Source organism: Ciconia boyciana, chromosome 1, assembly GCF_034638445.1.
Source record: "Ciconia boyciana chromosome 1, ASM3463844v1, whole genome shotgun sequence".
NCBI classification, from domain to species: domain Eukaryota; kingdom Metazoa; phylum Chordata; class Aves; order Ciconiiformes; family Ciconiidae; genus Ciconia; species Ciconia boyciana.
In genome coordinates this window covers 75,601,977-75,627,233 of record NC_132934.1, presented here as the reverse complement: position 1 = coordinate 75,627,233, position 25,257 = coordinate 75,601,977, and the positions used below count along the sequence as shown (strand labels likewise).

The 25,257-nt window shown below is 40.0% G+C and overlaps 1 protein-coding gene across 10 annotated transcripts in view; it reads right to left on the bottom strand.

The window, feature by feature from the left end:
- ABCC9 (ATP binding cassette subfamily C member 9) overlaps nt 1-25,257 on the bottom strand; it is a 97,878-nt gene that overhangs the window by 8,935 nt on the left and 63,686 nt on the right. For 7 of the 10 annotated variants that reach the window (XM_072875124.1, XM_072875145.1, XM_072875113.1 and 4 more), the window contains 16 exons: nt 24,131-24,169; nt 22,458-22,559; nt 20,958-21,042; nt 20,375-20,455; nt 19,224-19,361; nt 18,599-18,724; nt 17,948-18,044; nt 15,571-15,818; nt 14,500-14,648; nt 13,614-13,683; nt 12,633-12,790; nt 9,675-9,767; nt 6,839-6,941; nt 4,352-4,453; nt 1,390-1,510; nt 281-411 (listed from right to left, as the gene is read on the bottom strand). In XM_072875124.1, coding sequence (XP_072731225.1) covers nt 281-411; nt 1,390-1,510; nt 4,352-4,453; nt 6,839-6,941; nt 9,675-9,767; nt 12,633-12,790; nt 13,614-13,683; nt 14,500-14,648; nt 15,571-15,818; nt 17,948-18,044; nt 18,599-18,724; nt 19,224-19,361; nt 20,375-20,455; nt 20,958-21,042; nt 22,458-22,559; nt 24,131-24,169 — 1,843 coding nt within the window. The remainder of the gene's footprint in view (nt 1-280; nt 412-1,389; nt 1,511-4,351; nt 4,454-6,838; nt 6,942-9,674; nt 9,768-12,632; nt 12,791-13,613; nt 13,684-14,499; nt 14,649-15,570; nt 15,819-17,947; nt 18,045-18,598; nt 18,725-19,223; nt 19,362-20,374; nt 20,456-20,957; nt 21,043-22,457; nt 22,560-24,130; nt 24,170-25,257) is intronic. The other 3 variants (XM_072875171.1, XM_072875189.1, XM_072875198.1) reach the window with 3 other exon arrangements.

Genomic DNA, 25,257 nt, shown 5'->3' with positions numbered 1-25,257 from the left:
ATCTAATCTCATCTGGCCACCTAGGCTCACTCTATGCAAGGGAGATGGACTTGGAAAGAAGTGGGACTCTCAGAAGGAAAACTGATCCCAGCCAAGAATAAGATGTCATTAGTGTCAGTTTCTTGATCCATGCCCAGGGACCTCAGAGAGGACCATCAACATATATAGCTGTCACTGCAAATTGTTGTTATTCTTGCTCTTCTGCCACCTTAGAAAAGAAAACACAATAAGGAAGATCTGCTCCAGAATGAGGATGATCGGCAATTGCTTGACACAGTACCTTTTGTCCTGGTTTGATGTACGCCTTAACATGCTTAAGAACAGGCTTCAGGTTGTTCTCATATCGAACGCACAAATTTTCAATCTTGATTTCCCCTTCTTGGGGCCAGTCTTTTGGGACTTGGGAGGGATCTGAAATAGTTAACAGTAAACCAAACCAAAAGGAATGCTATCAGAGGGTCACCTTTTATGACATTCCCTTTCCCCTCCGCCCCCCCTCCTGCCTGGGCACCTTCCTGAAGCCACTCAAGAAATGGAGTCCCAGTTTCCTGCTGACAGGGAGCTGGGAACTGCCTGGCGGGCACGTTACCACTTAGCTTCCCGATCTCGACACAGAAGACGAGAGGGCAGATGCTAAAGTGGCTCTTGGCAATGAAGCAGGGAGAAGCCAAATGAGCAGAGAAGAATGTAGTGTCAGCGCAGTGTTAACATGTTCTTCAGTCAGTAACCAGCACAGGAAGGGCAGCGCAAGGAAGGATGCTGTTACTGCCGTACAACATGAGCTGTTGACATTATCACAGCTCATATTTCATCCTGATTTGCCAATACACAGACAGGTTTTGTCTCCAGACTAAGGGGCTTGGCTTTCCAGGGAAGCTTGCTGACCTGCAAGCATTTTGGCCTTGCGTTTCAAGCACTTCTAAAATACCAATCAAAGCCAATTTGAAATATGTGGAGTATGAACAACAACGTGCAGCTCAGGGGAGTTGCTGAGGTCTAATTGCAAACATGCCCCTGTCCTGTAGATCCCATTTGCTGCAAAGCATGTGACTGTTAGTGCATTTCTAATTTTTATCCATATTTTTGTTTTCTGAATAGCTACACGGATGTTTTGTTCATCCCATCTATAACTGTGCCCTAGTACTTTTGGATTGTACTACAGGGCCATGCTTTGTTTCCCTGGCATTTGGTAGGGGTTTTTTATGTTGAATAGCATGGGCTACATATCTCATAGCTGCTTTTGGCTATCCTTGTCACTCAGGTCAGTGGGAGTTCCTACATGTCAATAATAACAGGTTTTGGCCAAAGAGGCGTATACATTTTGCATGACCAAGTCTACCGTGCTTTCACATTACCACATTAAAACCCAAAAAGATTAGAGTGCAATACCCAAGTAGCCATCATAGTTCTCTGACTCCATGTTCAGGAAGCTGTGCACTTTTTTTACTGCACCCATCTGCACCTCCAGATCAGCCAGATTCCTCACCACCCAGTTCAAATAGTTGGTTATCTGCATCACAAAATGAAAACAAGGACAGGGTTCAGCCTTCTGTCTGTTCATCTGCCTGTTTGTGAATAAAGGTTGGATAAATTTGTAAAAGTCTTTGGCCTGACTCAGCACAGTGGGTCTCTCGTTGACGTTACAACAGTTCTAGACTCAGTGCAACAGCATCAAATATGTAAGAAGCCAGTCATATGCCAACACAAACAACCCTGACATAGTAATTTTGTGCTTGGTATTCTGATCCTTGGTTTTTGAAGGAGAAATATGGAAAGGTTGTACCTACAGACTGAAGATGTGACTGATTAAGGGAATCTCTTGTTCTTGGCATCTAGTAATCAGTACTGAAAGGCATATTCTTTAAACACACACACAGAGACAAAATCAAAATTGGAAGCACTGTCTGGAAATATTTCATTTTCTAATCTTTCAAAGACTGCAACTAAAGATTAAGAAATTTTACTATTTGCAAATACATTGAAAAGATTTGGTAGGCATTTCATTTCTGTTACCTTCTGTGCATATTTAGACAATTCATGTCTCTCTGTGGAAAATGTGAGGGTGTTTTAGCACAGAAATATATGAGAAAAAATGTATTGTCAGCTCAATGGTATTTCCTTCTAGGTTTTTATTCCCATTTGTAATCAAAAGGATTTGATCAATAGTTAAGGTGTTACTTGTAGTAGATAATAGATGATAATTAGTTGTCTAGTACCCAGTAACTTAGAGAAACTGACGTCTAGTCAGGACTGACTATTTAAAGCTGAAAATTGTAAAGCAACTTCCTAAACATTTCCTAAACCTTCCTAAGCCTGTATTTAGGTGCTCATATAAAAAAGGAAAATTGATCTTATTAGGAACAGTTGATTGCCAAGCACCTTTAAAAATTGAGGTACTTGACATATGTGAATAAAGGTTTAGAAACTTAACTTAGACAGTGAAAACATCCTATACACAGACCTATGCAGAGAAAGATTTTGTCATTTATTTGTGGGAGATTGGTGAATCTGCCAAATAAGAAGTTTATTCTGAATAAATCACCCAGCTCCACTTCTTTTCCACTTACCTAAGCCTGATGCAATAGGCATACAGTAAATAATTTTCACTGAGATTCAGCAGTAAGGTTTGTTCTTAGTTTAGAGGATTTAGTTGCTTGCTTTTTCCTTAAGATAGAGTTATCCTAGGGGTAGCGTGAAGTATTTTCTTTGTTATTCAGAAACCCACTCATTCTGTGTCCAGCTTTTGAGTCAGGAAGTTACAGAAATGGGTATGTTTGCAGATAAGCTAAACACTCTGCAGAACTGCTGCTTGCAGAGTAGCAGGCTGCAATCATAGATCTGGCAGATTTGATAACAGAGCCTGGCATCTGAAAGGCTCTACCCATTATTTCAACCTTTATCGCAGTTGTGCAAGGGAGTTGGCAGTGTTTATACAAGGGGAGAGAATAAGCTTATGGATGTCTACTGTAAACACAATGTTGGTACAAACAGTTTGCTCTCATCCAGGTCCAAATATCAGCCCTCTCTTAGCTCCAAAGAGAAATGATACAAAAACCTGTGTGAGGGGACACAGGTAATGATCCAACTGCATTCAAACTTTCATCAGTGTTATTGTGGGGCAGGAGAGAGAGGTAATCACTTGGTGACTACAGCATTTTTTCCTCTGCTATGCCAGACTTCAGCACATGGCTAATTTACACTATGATCTGTTTGCAAATACAGACTAAATACAAAGAAGCCAAAGCTGATGCAGACATCTTGGCGCTTCCAGATCTCTGCTAATGAAGCAGGATTACCAGGAATGTTTTCAGAGTGAAGTTGAAGCACTGGGACTGATTCTCAGTTGCTGGCAGATTCTCACACTGCTGCAACAGCGGCACAAAGGGGATCTAAGGCCACCCTAAGGCAGCTGCCGAGAACTTTCTGTTGTAACCACGGGCTCGCCAGCATTTACGTGCAAAGCCAAATCTTAGCATTAGACCCATACCCATACCCCTCCGTCATACCAGTGCCATAAAGCAGCCATTTTTTTGCCATGCCAGACATGATTTCAAAAATTCTTCCTGCCATTATCCTCATCCTGCTTTTGTCCCCACTCTCATGGTTAATTCAGTGATATTTCTGCTCTCTGTCGTGATCATACTCACTCTATGCTAATGATGCACTCTCCGCCTCTCTTAGAGCCTACTACACTAAAACACTGTTCCTTTCCATGAATCAGCTCTAATAGCTCAGTGCTAATGATAGAGCTAAAATGAATCGGCTAGTGTCCCACCAACATCTCATAATTCCTAAGCCCGTCTCCTCTGCTTTCCTACTGCTACCTGTCATGATGAATCATGCCTACCAGCCCCAAAGGTCCCAATCCCCAAATACACTCAGAATTTTGTGGACAATATTGGGCATCTGAGTAGTTTCCTTCCAAAGGCAGAACTGGCATTTCTGGTTCTTCAGCAATTATTTTATTTGGTCTTTGGTTAAACATTACCCAGGTTATGACAGTCTGTGGGATAGTATTTTCTGGCAGGTTTTGCTATATACAGGCAGAACCAGCACTGTGTTGTGCAAAACAGAATTCACAGCAGGTCCTCTTACGCATTTTTAATTTTCCTGCTCTGCTTGGGAGCACGCAGGGCCTGGGAATGGTTGTGTTTTTTTAATTGGCTCATAAAACCTGAAGCAAGTCCAAGTTGCCCTGAACTCTGTCAACTTTGGCTCGAATCCATTATTTGCAAGATTGTTTTTTTCAAGATTAAGAAAGCTGGAAGATAACCACGTATATGTATTTTTAAAAATATTATAAAATTAATATGCTGGTCTGAAGGTTCTTATGCTTTGCCTTGGTACATACCGTCAGAGCGTACAGGAGACCTAGCCCCACAAACCCCGAGTTAGGCCCTTCAGTGATGGAAGTGACAGCCGCAGTCAGAACTATACAAGCACCGAGGTAATCCTGGAATGAGAGAGAGGGGGAGAGAAAGATTCTAGGCAACATTAAAATGCAGCAACAAGAAAACTTCTTTAGTTGCAGAGCAGGTTCGCTTTATTGAGGATTATTTCTATAATGACACCTAGTCCTTAATTCTGGTTTGGTTGCCCTGGAAAAGGTCAGGGGTTGTGATGTCCAACCTGAAACACTCTATAGGAACTTGCTGAACACAAGTGAAACAGGCCAGTATTTTCTGCAAATCCATTTGGGCTAGGGTATCTCCTTGTGGCCACCCCAAAAAGAGCAGGTATCAAAAAATCTAATGAGCACATAAAAAAACCCCAAATCATAAGAATGGCATAACAATGACACCCATAATTCCTACCACTAAAACAAATCAATTCCCCTCTCTACTTTCCTTCAGGTCTTCTCAAACATGGGTTTGCCTCCCCAAAAAAGAGAAGTATCAGTGACTTCACAAAGTCCATGAAGAATTTTGGTAGACTTTATACAGGTCATGCACATGTTTTATTGGCACAAGTGGGCAGACTGACATACAGTGTCTACATCATGCAGTGGGACACTGTGCATGGTGAAGGCACCCCTAAGCCTACTATACACTCACAGCCTGCAGTGAAAGACCATGTGGGTGTTGGCAGTGTGGACTCTGAAAGCAGTATAGCTGTGTAGTTGTGGTGCTGCAAATGGGCTACTAAGCCTTGCTCCTGCCACAGCACTTTGAGTTTCAGAGTGATTCCGTGGTAGATACCTGAAGGATCTCAGCTCTCTTGCATGGTGATGACTTGCTTTACAGAAATTGCTGTGTAGGCTGCATTAGAAAGATCTGACTTCTCACAAGCTTTGCAGGAGCTTGAACACATTGTCTTGAGGTGTACCTCAGTTCTGAAGTGAAAGCCACATGTGATCTCATGTAGTTGTCAAGGTGCCTGATTCATGAGACTGCTGGTATTCCCACTCTCCCACTGCTCCCTGCATTATATTTACTTTGGATTACAGGGTTAGCATTTTCCATCCATTTTTTTCCTCCTGTCTGATAATATCCTGCCTGGAATCTTTCCTTCTGAGATTTGAAACGAGGGCTGCCTAGTTCATCTGTCTGTAAAAATTGTTGATGAGCAGATGACAGACTCAAACTTAATGTCTACAGGGAAGCAGAAGCACAATGATCTCGAGTCTCCATCAACAGTTGGGACAGGACTTCACAGTTGCTATTAAATCCTACAAACTTTTGAGTGATCTTAGTACCGCTGTGTCATTAGGCAGAGATAAATGAACTATTCCTTGGCAAGAACACATTATTTCTAATGCTATGATGAAGCGATGCATATTCTTGGATCAAATTCATTCCACATGCAAGTCTAAGACTGTGAGACATTAACAGGCATTGCCACAGCTTATTCCAGGATTGGCTGTTGCTCTGTTATTTATCTGTCTTTGATTTGGAAGCAAGTTCAGCTTGATCTTTGATGCTGTAGGAGGCTGAAAGCTTCGTGCACAAGGGAAAGCTTTGCCATCCTAAGAAATGGAGCACAACTTTGTTGCTCCACCAGCGTACCAGGAAATGAAGGTCAGGATACAGCCTTTGATGTGAGGATTAATTGTGCCTGTTACTATTTGTGTCTAGCAGAATCAGGTCACTGCTCTGCTTATTCACTGCTCTTTTAGTGTCAGATGAATAAGGAAATCACAGCGACTTTGCTTGCCTCTTCTTGCCTTGCAGATCAGGAAAATTCCTCCTGTGCTGTCCCTGGAGAGCACCCATAAATGCCAGGAACCTGTCTCACTGGCAGTGGCTGCGTTGTGCCCTACTGTCATTTGTTTTTCAGTTGGAGTCTAGTTCTGCCATCTTTCGTGATATGGAACAGTAAAATCACAAACAGTATGGCCTCACAGCTGCAGTAATGGCACTGCAAAGGAGGGGATTAAATTACAGTTGTGGGATTAAACCTGTTGCTGGAGAGATACCTCAGGACCTGGAAGCTCAGCGGTGCCTAAAACAGCCCTGGCAGAATGATGGCACAGTTCACAAAACTACTCAAAAGCCATGCTCTGCTTTGAAAGTAGTTCCTGCTGCGGCAGGTCTGCAGATGCTGCACAGTAGTAGAGAAAGCCTTATTTCAAGTTATGTAAATGTTTGTTCTTGCACTCTCTTCAGACGCTAGACATCACAACAGCAAAAGATGAGGGAGACTTGTATTTTCTTACTCCTGGCCAAGAAAGCTGAAGAAACCCTATGGGTTTAACATAAGCAATCGCAACCTATTTTAAGGAACCGTGTGTATAATCTCATCGCGAGATTAATTCTCGTTATTATCTTCTCTGCATCAGGCAAAGTCTCTGTTTGCTTCCAAGGTTTCAAAACCATGGCTGGGACTAAACTGAACGTACCGTCCTGACCTCCAGCCATCTGTTGGCAGCCGATAGAAATAAGTAGGCAATGTTGTTCGTGTCTGTTAGTTCCAGCATACGTTGTTTAAATCTGGCTTCGTGCCTGCCAAGAGCAAAGTTGTTATATTACAACACATTACACACTCAAACACAAAAGGATGAAGCATTAAATTTTTCTCTCCCTCCCCTCCCCCCAAACCAAAACTTTTTGCCCTTCTGCTTTTGCCAAACTTCGGGTTAAAAGTTCTTCTCTAAGGATCCGTACCTGCTGCCAGGGCTCTCCTTAACCAGGCAGACCTACACGTACAATGGGAAGGAATTTGTTCGACAAGCAATTGGACTAGATTTTGGATCGGAGCCTGTCCCCTCAGACTGCAATGCCAGGGTGCTAGGGACAGGTTTTACTTGCCAGGGCATATCTGCTTTTATACCTGTGGACTGTGGCTGCTGCTGCCCTTCAATCCTCTCACAGGTGAGTGCTGCCATGGCCCATCTCTTCTTCTTCACAAGCCACTAGCAAGAGCAGAGGGCTCACCTGTCAGCTTAAAATCTGATTTCAGAAGTTACCTGGCCAGCTGCAGGAGTCTTCAACAGGAGTTACATCTCTAAGGCTCCAACTAATGTAGACTGTAGATTGATCAGTAGATCAATACCTTTCAGCTACTCAGCTCAGCTGTTTTCTCAGCCAGTCACACATTGCCTAAGCAGCTTGGACAGCTACAATGAGGGAGAGCTATGGATCATTTCTGAATTACAAAACTGAGCGGTGTTACCTCCACTGTCACTTGTTTCTCTCTTCCCCCATGTAATGCCCGTCATGTTTAAAAACCAGTGCAAGGATGTCAGAGCACCTAAGAGCAGAGGTACACTTTCGGGAGGGAGGGGGCATTCTCTGTTGGTGTAAGTATATTAAATTCATGGTGCCTTGCAGTACTTTAGATACGACCTGCAGTCAGATGGAAACCATTTTGTTGTTTCATATTCTACTGTCTATTAAATACCCTCACTAGCCAAACTTCATTCAGCAGCTTATTGTCTATTTTATCATGGCCAGCTCTTCCATTTCAAAGTCTCAGGGCCCTGCTGTGAAGCACCTGTAACCCCTGTTCTGACAGAAACCTCTTCTTTTTTTTTCTTTTGCCCTTTCTCACTGATACTTTCTTTCCCTCTGCACAGCTTGTAAACATGGCAAGCAACCTCCCCAAAACAACAACTGGTAACAGTAATGACGCGGGGAGAAGCAAAGATGCACTGAATATTCTGCTCGTCTGCCTTTCTGGCAGCAAAACTGTTTTCCTAATGGAAAATCTGACATGCTCAATCTGTATCTTTTCATCCACGTCCAGCTCATCTTCTGAGCAGTTTTAGACTTTTATCCTGTCAGATGACAAGCAGCAAAGGTCACTGAAATTGCTTTCTGATCCAACTGTGCTACTTTGTGGTAAGTTATATGAGGGGCTGCTCTATTTTGTCCTAGAACATACTGAACTCAAACTGCAGAGAATGACTAACAGGACTATTAGTAAATACGAGCTTGCTGACAAAAAATGCTGGAGACTTCAGGTTTGGTTGACAGTGGAGCACAGACAGGGAAATGAAATGGCTTTGATTAGTACCAGAGATCCTGGAAAACTCAAGTGATGGTTATGATGCCTACTCCTTCCCGAGGGCTACCTTTTGCTCTCCGGCATCCAAGCCCACATTGCCATTTTGTAAGGTAAAGAAGAGTTGAACGACTCCCAAGAAGTGCTAAGCGCCTTCTTGGTGCTTTCTCAGGAGATAACGTAATGAAAGTCCACTCTGAACCTCTCAAGAAGCACTCAGCGTACATCAGCATCAGGCCTTAATCATGACTTACTGTTTCAATACATCATTCTGGTTGATAAAGCTTGTTACAACATTTCTTGTTGACCACTGGCTCACATCTCTTCTACACAGCAACATTTTTCCTTGTCCTGCCACAGTCCTTACCGCAGCACTCTGAACTAATAGCCTAGGTCCTAAAGCCAGCTTGACGTGATGAAGCAGTCTTAAGCCAATCAAATACATGTGTAAATAGCAGTGCAGTGTGATCCACACCGGTTTGAAATGCTACAGTGTACGGAATGAGTGCAAGTTACGCTTACTGGAGGACAACATCAAGCTGGCACTTTGACAGAGTCATGCCAGCTATAATGTAGTGAATATACAAGGAGAATTTGGCCTATATTCCATGTAGTAGGTAGAGAAAAAAAATATATGCACGGAAAGTTGGAAAAATTCTCTGAATGTTGTGGAATTTATTGTTCGGTTTTGATTGACAAGGCTAGGTTTTACAATATTAAGATCAAGTTCTGTTCTGCCATAGTTTTCTTGGAAAGTCCCTCTAGCTGCATACTGACTTTCAGTTGGAGAGTACTATAATGATGTTTCCCTGCCTGAGGAGTGGGTTAAATACAGAAATGATTCAGGGGCACTTGGATAGCACAGCTTGTAGGATGTAGCAGAGGAGTCTGAAAGGAGTGATGCCTGTGCCTGCCTGACAAAGGAGAGCTCCCTGCTGTCCAAGTAAGGCATGGTTAAACTAAACACCTTAAAAGTTTAAATACGGTAACCTAAAAAAATAATAACCTTTAATTCAGTGGAAAACCAATACAGATAAATTAGTGTGTTACCGAAAATATGCACAAGTGTTTAGAGACGTGGCAAAGCAACAGGAAAACAAAAATTTCTTCCCTATTCTGAGATAGCTTAATTAAGTCTACAAAATCCAATAATTTGCTCTCAGACATGGTCCAACAAGCTGCACGGGCCAGAGCAGAACCCAAGCCTCTCTCTAATCATTTGTTTTACGGACCTGAATGCTCTGATGGTGGTAAGGCCTTCAGCTGTCTCAGAGAAGTGACAGAGTAAAGGTAGCTGGGTGCTGTCGTCAAGTTCCTGGAGGTCCCTGGGAGTACAAAAAACAACAGGCAGCCATTACAATGTAAACGCCTCTGTAGAAATTTTACTGCATAACAGACAAGAACAGATATTTTATGTATTGCACATATTCTTTTCAGTATCACACAAACTAGTATTTCTGTAGTATAGAAAGATGCTGACATGGGAACATCATATTTCTCTTTTGCCATAGGAGCCTTTGAATCATCTCCCAGCCACCTCCACAGATCTAGCTTTTGGTCACAGCTAAGCTTCTCTTTGTCCCGCAGCGATAATGACATTATCACATCTCTCCTGGATAAAAACCTGCTGTCCGTTTTAGCCAGATCCTAATTACCTTTTATTCTCAAACATTCTAATTTATGAATATAATTAATATAATTAACTTAAACTCAGAACAGTTGATTTTCAACTTTATAGCTTGCTATTTGTGGCTCTTACATCAGGTATAAAATAGAGTTTGTGTATCTGCAAGTTAATCTGTTTTATTGCAACTGTACCAGCTGACCTAACAAAAAGGGTGCCTTTCTGTATAAACTTTGCCTCATTTTGAGTATCTGTAAGTACCACGACATGTTGAACGTAAAATATAACAGACTATAGCAGACCTATTTGTAGTGTTAACATTATCACATTGGTTGAAATAGAGACAGCACTGACACAGAAATATGAATGAGAAATTTCCTCAATTATTCAGCAATGGTATTTTCAAGACCTGCATGGAACAATGATATTTAATGATTTATTCCTGAAACAGGAATGTTTTCCAAACCACAGAGAAAAACACATCTTTCTGCAACACTCTGCCATTGGCATAGCAGCCAGTTGTATAAACAGAAGAGAGACCAGATCATTAGATATTTAAACTCTTTATTAAAATCCTATTATGTTGCACACTGCATTAGATAGGCCAGGAGAAAGAACTGCTCCCTGATGCTGAATGCTACAGTATACAGAACTGAATTTGCTGCTTGTGTTTTGATGATAAATATGCTCTCTTTCAAATTTATGATGGAAAATACACAGAAGATTTTGAGAGATGTAATGGAAAATACAACAAAGAGTCAAAGTGCTGCAAGAAATACTGTAAATATTTGCATTTCTAAAAATTAGTGAAGCTTATATGCCTGGAAAGTACTGCATGCAAGTAAATAATTATAAATAGTGGCTGAAGCTATTCCTTCATCCTACATTTCCCAAGACTATTTTTTCTAGAAATAAATTTGGTTTATTAATTTCTGTTGTGGATTGAAAGAACACAAGTCAACCCTGGATGCTTAACAAGTGATTTAAAAGAGTTTAATTTAAACAGATTAAAAAAAAGCACTTGCTGATACAGATTTTCCCAGAAAACTGTGAGGGAATAAAATGAATGAGGTAGTTATGGACTTGCAGAAGACCAGCAATTACAGAGCCAATGGATGTATGTGTGTGTGTGTGCTGACCTACAGGGGTGATCAACTTCTCACTAGCTTGCATGGTATGGCTATTGGTACAGCATGTGGAAAAAAAACAGGTTTGGAGACAGATGGAGGCTTTACTCTCACATATAAAATCACAACCAGAAACTGCAGTATTTCTCTGGGGTCTAATACATCAGATTTTGCCTACTCTTGTGTATTTTAAATAAGAAGTTTAAACAGTGTGCACTGCTATGTGTAGCAGGACAGGGTGACACTCAGAAGACCATAATGCATTTAAGAATGAAAAGCAGGTCTCCTGATTCCTTAGCCACCTTGAGACCTGGTGTACTACCATGTACAGCATTAGTTTGGAAACCTGGTGGGGAAAGAACAAGGTTTCTGAAAAATCTCAGAGAATTTAAGCAAATTATTTCAGAATTAAACATTTTTGTTTTGTGAATTCTGATTATAGAGTTTTCTTATGAATAGATCTCCTTGGATATTCTGAGGAAAGATGATAAAAGTAGGCTAAAGTGAAGCTAAATTATTGATATGTTGCTCTGTGCCCCTCCTGCTCCATTGATTTAAGGGGAATAACTGACAGAATTCTTTCTCAGGCTACCTAAATAAGAGTATTGTCCATGAAGCCAACTGTACTGGAATGCTCAGTTGAAAATCACTGTGTCTTTTAACTGGATGCTACCAAACAGCAGGTAATGCTTTACCATGTGCATACTGCAAAGACAGGGCCAGAAGTGACAGTTGCTAATGATGGTAGGTTTTTTGACCTCCCTGCAGGTCAGCAGGCACCTTGACAGGTGTTTTTAAGTATCAGAAAGTGGAGTAAATCTAGCCAGAAACCTGGCTGATAAAAAAAAAGGAAGCATGACTGATTGAATTTAAGAAAAAACTTCGAATGGCTTGCTTAAGATATTTTACTAAATTATATAATTAATTTAGCACTGGAAGCATGACTCTAAGAAATCATGACACTCTTTTTGCTGAAAAAACGCACTCTTTATAGCCAGTAAACCATTCTGAATATGAAATGTTGCTCTACAGTGGAAATTACTTTCTGTGGAGTTTTTTTCCCAATATGAAGAAAAAACCGTGACTGACGTTAATCCAGGAAGTTATTTTCCATTCTCTACTAACCCTCAAAAGGTCAAAAAGGAGCTCTGACCAGATACAAGCTGGCTTAGTTGATTAACAAACTTCATGCTCATCTGACTCTACAGCCAACAGTGTACAAAAGTGATGCAACTAGTGTTACTTCCCCAAATACCCCATCAGGTCAGGTCAACTGGAAACATCCTCCAATGCGTGACTCAAACTCATACCTCAGGATCAAAAGCAGGATGCCATGGCCATTTCCCCCTTATACTAGCTCCTATAACCTCACATTCCATCACAATTGGTATGTAGAAATTTTTTAGAAGAAATTTTCAGGACAGTTTTTTAATACGTACTTGGAAGCAACTCTGAAGTATTTTTGGATGAAATAAAATGCTATCCCAAGAGGCACGAGGGCGACAAGGAACCATGGAGTGGCATAGGAAATCATTCCGATGGCTGACAGGCAGAGTAAGGTGGACCGTGTAAGAGACTCCAGGGTAGGAGGAATGTGCTAGAGTGAAACAAAAAAAAATCATAAGGCAAAAGTCACTGGTAGAACCACAATATGCCTTTTCCTATAGAGGACCATAGGGAAAGTGGAATGATACCACTGTGCACTTACTGATATTCTCAGGAGCCTTTATGTTTCTGTGGGTCTACTACTCAAATGTGCAGAGGTTAAAAAATGAGTCAATAGTTTTTTTCCTAAAGGTCAGTGTTTCAAAGATCATGGGGAAATAGAAGCCATTTCCACCTTGTTTATATAGCAGGCAAGAAAGAGAAAATTGTTCTTGGTATCCCAAATATTTAGAGAAACAGCGTGCTCTTTCTCAGAGCCTCTTAATTTTCCTTCCATGTTCCCATCACTCTTACATTCAGGATTATTACTCATCCAAACATTTTAATTCACAGCCATAGTGAAAGCATCCTTTCCTTTCCCTGAATGCTCTAAATTCACAGGTGCTACAGCTGGGATGGAACATCTGTCACATGTACTCCCATATAGTTAAAGTTATTATATTCAACCCTGTTTCCTGTTTTGAGCCCAAAATCTGGTGTTTTGCTAATCCAGATCTTCCAACAGAAGCAACCAGTCTGCATATGAAGACATTAAGAGCCACCATCTCCCACCATGTTTATTCTAATGGTTACCTGCCCTCATTACTACAAATGTGTGTGTACTTTCTACTTTGAATTTGTCTGTTATCATTCTCAGAGCCTGTTTTTGCTATGCCTTTCTCTACTGAATATTTTAATACATCATCTTATTCAGTAGCTAAGCGAAAATTTACAAAGCCAAGATGTAATAAACCAGAATATATTGATACGTCTACCTGATCAATGATATTTGTATCAGCAGAGAAGCGATTTAGAATTAGCCCCAATGGAGTCATATCGAAAAACCTGTTGAACAAATTAAAAACAAAAAGTTACCTGAAAAGGAATTCCAGTTTTGGATAAAAAGCCCAGTCAGACAGAACACAGAGCTGTGTCCAGACATTTTCTAAAACCAAGCAGTAAATATGAATAACATAACACATCATAATGTCTGCATCCTAACTATCCAAATGCTTATTTTGGCATTCCGCCCCCCTCCCCCCCACAAACTTTTAAGTCTCCTCTTCCAAAAACCTACCGTCTTGCCCCCTGCTCTTTCATCTGCGGTCCCTCAAGATTTAAGATCCCTTCCAAAGATCACAGCTTGTCCCTGACCACTACTCAACCTCCTGCGTAGTACTAGGCACCAGGACTCAGTTGTTTCATAAAAGAACCGTGATAACTGTATTCATTATGCAGGCATCCTTTTGGCCATCCTGCTGCCTGTCAGACACTGTGGTTATCGTGCACAGAACCTGTCCCTGGCCATCAGAAGAAACTTGGTGTCCACATCGTTTGACCCCATGCTCATTGCTCAGGGTTGGAGCTGGGTTCCCTGGAGCTAGAACTGCACTCAAAGCTTTCCTTGACACCCCAGCCTTGAAGGGGGTGCCAGCTATCTGACACATTTCAGCCAGATAAAAAAGCGGCTGAATGTCACATGTTCTGACATGGAATTTCTGCCCCCCCCACCGCTCACTTCACTAGTTATTTTCACTTTTTGAGGCCTTGAAGAAAACAGGGCAATTACAAGAGCTTCTCACAGGAGTATCCTCCTAGTTACAAAACCAGGACAGGTTTTGGGTATGTACGTTTTCAGGAAGAACGTTATTTTTACTGTACCTGATTGGTCCAAGGATGATCTTGTTGAGGAGATTATGGTGTAGGTTCTTGGCTGCTGTGAGGCCCATCCACTCCACAGTCAGAGATGTGATGAGGCAAAGGACAATCCCTGCTCCAGAGAGGGTGCTGAAGACAGCTACATGATAAGTCTAATAAAATGACAAATACATCAATCCTAGAAATAAACACACATTTCTCTTTTCTACTAGGAAGTTCCCAAGGTACCTGGCACCAATCAGCTAGTGTGTCACATCACTTATATTACATAATTATATTAATATAATATTTGAGAAATAAAAGAGCTATGACGGGACTGCAATTCATTAAGTTCACATAATTAGAAGATCTGGTAGTTCTAAGATCCCTCTGCCTACTGATGAGTACCCTTCAAGACCTTGAAGTGATAGTACTTAGAACTGTGAAGATAGACTAACTGGACAAATACAAAAGTATGCAAATTGTTAGCCAAGAAACTCAACCAAAGTAGAACCTCTCAAGAATTAAGGCATTTTTGAGAGATGTTGGAAAGTTCCATTTTATTAAGTTCAAGCACCACTAAAATTCCAACAGCAAATCCTAGACTAATGTGCCAGGGCTATAACACATTTAAGCCTTCTGAAAGTTTACTAAGTAGATTCCAGTGAGAGATTTGTATATCAGTCAAATTTACAGCTATAAGCAGATTGTATTTAAGCAGCACACTTGAAGACCTTTTTTTTCTGGCAGGACATTACTGGACAGCCAGTACGTAGGAAAATAGGGTCATTGACTTAGGTGTTAAAAAATCCAGATGGAAAAGTTTAGTATGAGACTCCTTCCTTTGAAAAGTCAATCATTTTTCTAACCTCAAACATGCTTCTGTTTCAGTTTTGCATGTTTGAAAAGACATAAAATTTGAATTCTTATATTTTATCATAAACAATTAATCCATCCTATATAATAAGCAATCTTACTATATCTAACTGTCTTTCCAATCTAGCTGGCTTCTAGATGAACAGCAAATAATCACTTTAGAACATTTTTTCTTTTTTTTTTTTTTTTTTCCCTGTCAAGCTCCAAGATATGGCCCACCTTATTTGTGCTCTTAACATCATCAACATTCCTGAATTCATTTGCATTGTCCATGGATGTCCACGTAGCAAGCCAATAGTCTATGGCCACTATAACTGAGTGTTTCAACAACTTTGAGAAAATCATCAGAAAGAGCAAGAAAAATCCTCCAGAGGTTAGGTATCTCCAGCAGGTTTTCCACGGCATCTTTGTTCTGAGCCTCAAGACAGTTGACATATTATCATCTTCATCTTCTTCCTCTTCTTCCTCTGTGACTCAGACATTTGATCAAGTTAGCTTGGATTCAGTACTAAGAATTATACCTGATTTTATTGGATTTGGTTGACTTTTTTGGTTTGTATTTTAATTTTAATGGCAAAATTAAATTTGTCATTTAAAACCAGCAAACGCTTCAGACATATTTTCATAAGACCTCCCCTGTGCTCTGTGAGTGACTCCATAGACTGTCAGTCTTTAACTAGTTACAGTTTTGGTAATAAATATTTTTGTAAGTCAGGTCTTCAGTACTGACTATTTATAGTAGAGACCAGGCCTTTCCTAACCTGTTCAGTTGCTTTTATTATACAGTTAGCAGAGCACTTTGGGTCACATGGGAGATTCTAGAAAGCTCTCCAAACCTTTCCATCCAGATGCTCTGTCATCTGTTGCATGAAATAACTCAATTTTTACTTTGTTCCTGAATACTAAAGTTTTGTCTGTATAAAAGCGCACAGCTGTGGCATTAATGTTTCTTCTAGTCCTACCTTTGACTGTATGATAATTGCTCACATTATACTGAAATACAATTCTGCTATGGGAAATACATATTTCATAGGTGCATAAACGTTACATTTAAAAATATTTTTTTTTCCAGGTAATAAAAATATACATCACAGCCTTGCAGGCTGCACTTGGGGAACAGAAATGTTGACCTGCTCTTGACAGCCCTGAACTGACAGCATTTCCACACATTTCTGATTTTGAACATTAAAAATTAATTAGTAAGTGATTTCTTGAAAGTTGAAATTCTACACTTTTTGGGACACAGAGACTTTGTGTACATTCCCTAGGTCACATAATAAGTGTGGATGACCTGGAATGCAATGTCAGGTTCTATTTCTGCCCTAAAGTTACTGATATGTGTTTTATGATCTTAATGATGCCTTTTGTAGGCATTCTGTGGACTATATGGACGTGTCTTTTTTTCCCTGTGTTTTCTATCTTACTCCACAAAGAAGATACAGGTTTTTGGCAAGGCTTTCTTGCACAGACCAAAAGGAGGAGCTTGGGAATGACCTCAATTTAAACTCCCCCAATAATTTAACTGATAAAGTGTACTGATGACTGGACATAGTAAAAGGTGTCCTGCTCAGCTCTGTCAAAGAAATATGAAGCCAACATAATATTTCCATCTCAGGGGCTTTGGGGTCCAGCCCTGCCTATTGTGCAGTGATAGGAAATCTCTTCAAAATAAAGAAATCCAGGACCTACAGACCTATGACTTAAGACGACAATCCATCATGAGCATTGCCAGATGAAGCACAAGGCAGCAGTAAAGAGCCTGCTAATAGCCAGTGTGCGTTCTGCGATCACTCCAGCCAACATCGCCATGATAATCCCTGCAATTAGTGCTCCTGCTGAGTTAAGGTGAAGCCTACAGTTCACCTCTTCTCTTCCCTGGCACAAACTTACTGCTTGCCAGGACTGACTACTCCATTTAGGCATGGTCTAGCATCCCAGGGATGTTCTTGATGGGTCTTGTTGCCAGCTGCCAATATCTGCCCCCCACCCCACTTTAAAAGTGACATGAATCTGAATCTGCAGCCTCTAAAACCACCGAGACTTGGGGGGAACAAGAAGCTAAGCTTGAGACCAAAGCCTGAAATTTCTCCCATAAATAGTCTCAGCTAGAAAAATAGCAGATTAACTCCATATCCAAAAAGGAATTGAAAATAGCTACAAGTTTGATCATGTGGTATCTAGAGTGCAGAACAGATATCTCATGAGGGACAGGGCTACAGATGATCTAACATTATTGTGCCAATGACTAGGCAGAGCTACCTCAATTTCCATTAATAACAATTCTTACCATTGTTTTACTTCTATCTCACCCCTTACTTCAGTCTCACCTCTACCTCACATACCTCCAGGCAGTATGAGTCAGCAAAGAAATTAACTTGTTTTGGTACACATTATACTTGCACAATGTTTAGAGAAATCTATGGAGAATCCCTTAAACAAGCCATATTCTGAACAGGTCGAAGTATTGGACTCTCCACTGTTATTACCAAGTGTCATCAACATCTTCATACTTCATTGCTAAGAACTGCCAGCTGTTCAAGTGGAAAGGCAATGATACATGGTAATAGAATAAATAAAGTGAAATGATAAAACACACCTTCATCTTCATCTTCCAGTTGTGATTTGGATTCTCTGGGGTACATGGCCCTTCTAAGAGTTTTTCTCTCAAGAGTAGTCTGGTCAGCTTCCATATCCTGTAATAAGAAAACTTATTTATTAATTTGAGAGCTTAGCTGTCCCCATTGTGGTAGCACCAACAGTAACCTCAAAGAGACTGTTCCGATGATTCAGCTCACAGAATGCAAAAGCACAGTATTTTAGCATTTATCTTTCAGAAAATCCGGCCTCGTCCTTTCTTCCCTCTCTCTTTCTTCCATTCTTTCATTTACTCTCTTCTGGAATGATAAAAACTTCAAAAATAGTCTTTAGAGAATCCTAAATGCTCATGGCAATAACAGAATAAAAGGCTAAGAGATACTTCAGGAAGTCTCTTATTCCGATCCTTGCCCCAGCAAAGGATCAGTTATGCACTGCATTTCAAAAGGATGTTACAAACCACCCATGACGGATATACCACACACTTCCTAGACAATCTATTATGGTCCTTAAAGTTCTTTATAGTTCATGTGTTTTTTCCCTAATGTCTAGTTTAAAACTTGCTTTCTGACATGGTTTGGTTTTTTTTAGAAATTAACCAAAAAATATTCCTTTTCAGGAAGGTCATCCCTGCCCAAATGCTCCTGTTTACCTTTTCCAATTCTTGATCTTGGCGATTCATCAAAGTTTTCCAGTGTTCATATAGCTCAATATCCTTGTTTTGGATATCCTTTAGTGTCCCTTCTCTAAGCACCATTCCATCCTTCATTGCTATGATCTAGGGGAGAAAGCATCCAATAGGTCTGCTCAGCAACATAGATACCATAATCACGGACCTGGATCCTACCAGACATGTCTCAGTATTGGTGAGATTACCATTATGCAAATTTCTGTGTTCATTTTATTCAATATTTTATTAATAACTTTTTAAGTTTGTTGACACAGCTCATAAACTGAAATTTCTATAAGCCATGCTTACCTGTACTTGTAAAAAGCATGGACAAGACATAATAAGTAATAGTCATATTTGCAATTAAGTCATAATTCTCCAGTGGCTTTCAATCAAAAAAACCTACACAAATAATGTAAAAATAAAATTGTTCCTTCTACTATAAAATCCATGTTATGTAAAGTGGCAGTTAGCCACGTGACATACGGAATTAAGAAAGAGGGATCCTATTACAGAGAAAAGTAGTGATCGCATCAAGCGTTATGCTGCTAACTTCAAGTGTACATTCATCATTAGCAAATCTACATCATGGTATCTGTTCTCTTACCCAGTCAGCATGTGGTAGATACTGTAACTTATGTGTCACCAGAACAAGAGTCCTCTTGTCTTCTTGCAGAAACTTCAAAATCCCTTCCTGCATTAAATGATCACTTAAGTGAATGTCCAGTGCAGAGAATGGGTCATCCTGCAATCAAATCAAATTAAAAAATATTAGAAAAAGATACAAAAATTAGTTTTATTTCTTTCAAGAGTTTTTTTAAAATAGAAAGCATCTGCCATTACTAATGTTCCATCTCTCTTTAATGACTAAGACCTAGTCAGAGGGCTGCACTACAAAACAGTGAACTAGAATTCATTGCTCTTCAGTTCATAGCAATGGACTCAGTTAATTTTTTGTGTTTAGATGTGTGCAGTGCTGATGCCACACTGGCAGCGTGGAGTAATCCTGATCAGGAACACCAGAACTGAAATTTCCCATCCAAATTAGAAAACACCAGGATCCACAGCCAAGCTTGGGCCGAATTTTGATGGGAAACTGGCACGGGAAAGATAAAGCAGAGTTAGGAATTGTTCTAATTTCCTCCAAACTAAACTGCAGATGTGCTTGGTCTTCACTTTGAGTGAGTGTGGCTAGCAACAAGACAACATTCAGATAAGGATACTAATATGCAAACACTTTTTCTCTAAGAACAGAAGTCCCTGGTTAATTTTGAAAAGGCTCAAATAGCACCTTCATGAGCAGTAGCCTCCTGAAATTCCTGACATGCCTTGAAATTAGTAACAGAGACGGGAGTTTGTTCAAATCCACAGCACTCTGCGGGAGAGTGCTGAAACCTCAGTCTGTTCATTGCTCACAAGTAGTTGCATTATGGTGCTTTTCCTTATCAGAAGTCCTGCTGATTTCAGTGGGACTATGTTGATAGTAGGTCACCACTGAGAGCGAGCAGAAGTTAGACAATCTGTTCTACTCTTCCAGTGTTAATCTCTGTAGGAAATCCCACCTTCATCAGTCTCCCAGTATGTTTTGATGCTGCCTCTGGTGGATGTTTATTTCCTATCTCTATAATTTGGATTTGGAGTTGAATACAAGTCCCTATAGTTTTCTAAATCTAACATAAATTTTTCTAAAGCTAAATATAAGGAATGGCAGTTTTATTACTAACTTTCCATGCTCCATGTGAAAAAGAAAATTCTTACCAAGAAGACAATGTTGGTGTTCTGATAGAGTGCTCGAGCTACGCAGATTCTCTGTCGTTGGCCGCCACTTAAATTAATCCCCTAATGAGTATAATGGATCAGAAATATGCATCTTTGAATAAACATTATGATAGGACTTTGGAAATGTGATTTCTTACAATTGTACAGAGTTACAATAAAAATAAAAAGCTTAGTTAAAATGCTAATCCTGTTGATAAACAAGCATAATCCTCATATAATATCAGAAGAAAAATTATTATTCAGCAACTAATCGTGGGTAAATGTAAATTATGAAAAGCTTCTCTAAGCACAGTAGGCTTCTTAGATTGAAAAATGCGACCAATACTAGCATCAAATTCTGCAAGCAAAACATAGGAGACTTTGATCAAACAAATCCCATTTGAGAAACAGCTGAAGAAGGAAAAAAGTTTTCAACTTTTTTTGCAGTAACCCCTGGTGAATTACAATTATTTACTAGGCTGGCAGCCCAGTAAAGCCACAGACTAGATCTGTCTGAGTGACATCAGAGAGCTCCTTCTTAATACATAGGCTAAGCAGACATAAAAGCATTCATATTATTTACCCTTTCTCCAATTTCTGTCTGATCACCGAATGGCAGTAAGTCAATGTCAGGCTGCAGAGAGCACGCATCTGTAACAGCCTTGTACCTGTAAAAACAACACGGTCACTGCAATTATTTAACCAGCCGCTTACTCTGCTAACACAAAACCTCCAGCTCAAATTCACTGCTAAGTTATTATGGCTCTATGATGGTTGGATAATTGCAAAAATAAGTAGGACAAAATGATTATTCAGCAACTAATCATGGAGCGTTGTAAACTAAGCATTGTAAAAAATCTCATATTTATTAGAGATCTTTATTGGCAAACCTACTTTTTAAAGATTCAATTACGTAAATTATTGAGTACATTCCTCCCTATCACAGAGCTGTTTTGCTGGACTCCGGAGTATTTGAAGCCATTTTCCAATGAGTTATTATTCTTTGCCCTTTAGGTGCCTCTTCATTTACTTCAGTGTGATATTACAGGACAAAGGATCCTTACAGTGTTTCTGATCTTGCCAGAATCAGGAACCCACTTGCAAAAAGTTGAAATTTGTTGTGAGATTTCTAGGTCTGTGGGGTATCGCAGGTGATCTGCTACTAAGCAGCTGGAATCAGACTATTGGAGTGGTGTAATTCAGCCTTGCCCCTTTGATATGAGTGAAGTTAGGCTGATGGATGCAGTAGCTGAAGAATCTCGTCCCTGAAATTTTAGATGTTTATCTGTATTTTGAGATATTTGGTCATTGCTAAGTTTTATTAAGTGGGAACGGAGTCATACATCTTAACAAAGCACACACTGAGAGGAATGGGATGTATTTTTAATAACTTAAAACAAAGAGAGTGTTGCCTTTGTAAACATCAGCAATTTGTTTTCCTTAAGTCAGGTCACTTTTTCCACTGCATTTGTTAGCTGACCTTTTAGAAGGACACAAGAAGCAAGTGCTGGATAAGCACAACAAAAGCTGTGCTCCTCAGCTTTCACACCCCCTTCTCCTGTATTTCTAAAGGAAGAATTAAGGTTATTTCTTTGAGGCACCCCATCTTCATACATGCAGTGTTTTTGTAAAGTGGCTGCTCCAGTAACTTGCTCACAGCAGGATTAAACTCGGTGGAAACATGCCTAGTATCCCTATTTCCAGAGTCCTCTGGCAACCTCAGGCTGCATTAAACAAAACAAAAACATGTCAGTACTCTCCAAAGATGGGATTCATCTCACCTATCTTTAGCTGCTTGAAAAATACACATATGGCTTCCGCTGTATTCCATGGAGAGCCACTGCCGCTGTGTGATTTCTCACAAACATCTTAGACATGCACTCTGGTTAGAGGTGGAGCCTTGAAAGACTAATTTAAAACAGAAACCTTCCTTTGAGATGGCTAAAGTCAGGTTAGCTAAATCCACCCCAGGGTTAATGTGCATTGATATTTTTCAGAATCTACAAACTTCCTCCAGAAGGAGAAGCCAAAAACCTCTTTAAAAGAAGCTGCCAGGTGTTTTTGCAAGGGGGTTGATATTTACCTCTGTTTATTAAATGGGCTCCCAAAGATAATGTTCTCCTCCACAGTTGCATTCAGCAGCCACGGCTTCTGAGCTGCATAAGCCACTGAGTATCTGTTTCTACTGTAGACAGATAAAGAGCATTAGTAAAAAGCAAAGCACCCACATTATGAAATGGCTGAGAATCAGGGTTTTTTAAAATTAATTTTATGAATCTGCATTCATAAAAATCCAGGGAAACACATAGGCAAAGCAACTGTTACAAAAGTGAAGGGAAGAATTTTAAATTAGATGCTTTTGTTAGAACAGCACCCACTCTCTCCCCGATGGCAAAATCTACACTCTAGGTTGTATACTATTCTACTGTAAATGGCTGGTACCTACCTCAGTTTAGTAACTGCAGTTTCAATCCGAAGACAAATTATAAATAACCAAATTATTAAATTTTCACAAGAATAGTTATTTGGTATTTTTTCTCTAACGTCAAAACAGGTAGTGAAAAGGCACCGTTCAAGTGGCATCAGGACACTGGACTTGCTGCTTTCTGAAGTTTTAGATTATTTTATGTGGCCATGTACATGAAATACTTTTTTCTCAGTGAATGTTTTTTTCCTTTAAGTCTATTAGATCCTCAGTGGACTGACATGATATTGGAAAAGAGAACAGTTCAATACAGATTGGGAAGGAATCACTACAGTCTCCCAAGTACTTATTAGATGTACTTTAAACGTGTCTAAATACCTAATGAGATGTGTACAATAGGGGTATGAATGTTCTTTACTTCTGGCTGGTTTGCCTATGTATGGCAAAAAAGGTCATGTAATTTCAGACATTTTTCTGAGATGCCCGAGATGTGTGAGGAAGGAGATGTGAACTGATACTGGCTTGTGGATCTGAACATTTATCCTCCTTCTCAGTCTCTTTGATGATATTGCTTCAAACCAAACATTTGATATAGCTTTGTATGTAAGCATCTAGGATTTGCTATTGAGAGAGAGGGTGCTAGGGTATGAGAAATAGCTGGTTAGAAGCAGTCAGTAGTATCCCAAAATTTTTAGGAGTTTTAGCAGTTCAGTATGCACTAGTATGAAATATGTCCTCAGGATTATCAGGTAGCAAATCATGGTGCGGCTCCCAACCACAGCTATTGTGTGCCACTACTTCTCTATCATTTATGATGTGTTTTTAGTTTAGCTTGTCCTTCTTTTAAACCTGCAGGCCCTTTTGCTGAAGCCAGAGGTGGAGTCACCGCTTGACTTCAGCTGGAGCACAGCCGGTTCCCTTTGCACTCTGTGTGCCCTGCTCCATCACACAGCTGTCAAGCTGGGTTACAAGGAACACAAAACCCAGTGGTGATCAGAAAACGTGCAAGCACATGGGAGGGTACACAAAATGTTGTCTTACATCTAGAGGGCCTGTCTTGCAAGATATGGAGTACACTAAACTCCCAGTGATGTCAAATGGGAGCTGGGAGCACTGAACATCTTTCAGATAAGACTGAGGTAGTGGTACAATGGCTGGAGAAGATTGGGATCCACTGGATTGAACACAATCTGTCAGTAAATCCTACGGTAAATTATTATCAACATGGTAAGAAAACACAGAGATGACTGAAGGGTACAAAGGTGAAGGTTTGAGGAAATTCTGAAGAAATGAATGAGTGTATCATGACACACTAAAAACAGAAATAATACCTTCTGGATGCTTCAAAAGAAGGTTCAGTTTCATTTACACTGTAAGTTATGGTAAATGACATTTAGTAAGCAGGAAATATAGAGAATAACATTTTGTGCAAGTTTTCTATACAGGGAAACTGGCCTTAAGTACGTATTTTAAGAACTCACCATTACTTTGGGTTTTTTTTTTCTTAAAGGGAAAATAAACAAGGTCTGATTAAAAGTATATAACTTTTCTAAATACAACAGTTTCATATCTATAGTGTGTAGTGGCTAAACAGGCAAGTTATGTTGCTAGAAAATGTATTAAAAATGAAAAGTGTATTGTAAAACCTATTAAAAATGAAATTCTTAATATTGCCTGGGCTTATAAAAGATTGACAAGCAATAAGTTAGCTTCTCCGCACAGTTCTGCCAATGACCTGCAAAAGTTGGTAACTAATGTCAAATTTCTCCCAGAGTGAAGATAAGCTTTGTACATATGATTTTGCAAGGTACAAACACATTTTTGCATCAGAACAGATTTTGAACCTGTTTATAGCAGTAAGGCTGCATCAAGCCATGCACTACAACACCTAGGCTTTTCTTGTCAACCTCAACGTCATAAGGATCATATCCATGAAATACATTTTGAAGAACATGCAATGGCAATAATGACATGAATGATTTTGCAGCTCCCTCTGTTTGTTAATTGACTTATTAACAGTGTTGAGGGCATGGAATGGCAGTCAAAGCAGTTCTGGACCAGCGATGGTGCTCATGTCCAGGCATGGCGACACATCACTGCAAAGTGCAAAACCTAAGAGTAAGTTTATGCCAGGTAAACGGAAACAGACATTAGAAGTCACTAGAAAAATGATATTAATGTGTTATTTGCCTGACTTAAAAAGAACCCAAGCAAACAAATCCTCCCTCCCAAGCCTACGAATCCTCCAGATGTAATATTTTACTGCTGAGACAGAAATGTCTGCTTGCCTGCTGGGATACCAGGAACTGCAGCTGCACTCATAAGCAGAGGATCCAAGTCTGGCAAAGGGCATAAAAATTCTAATAGCAGAGCCCTTGTAATGCCAGACTCACGTATTAAGCATCTTCCCAAAATGCCATGATGGAGACATGTTGCTTTCTGTGCTGCACATCAGCTC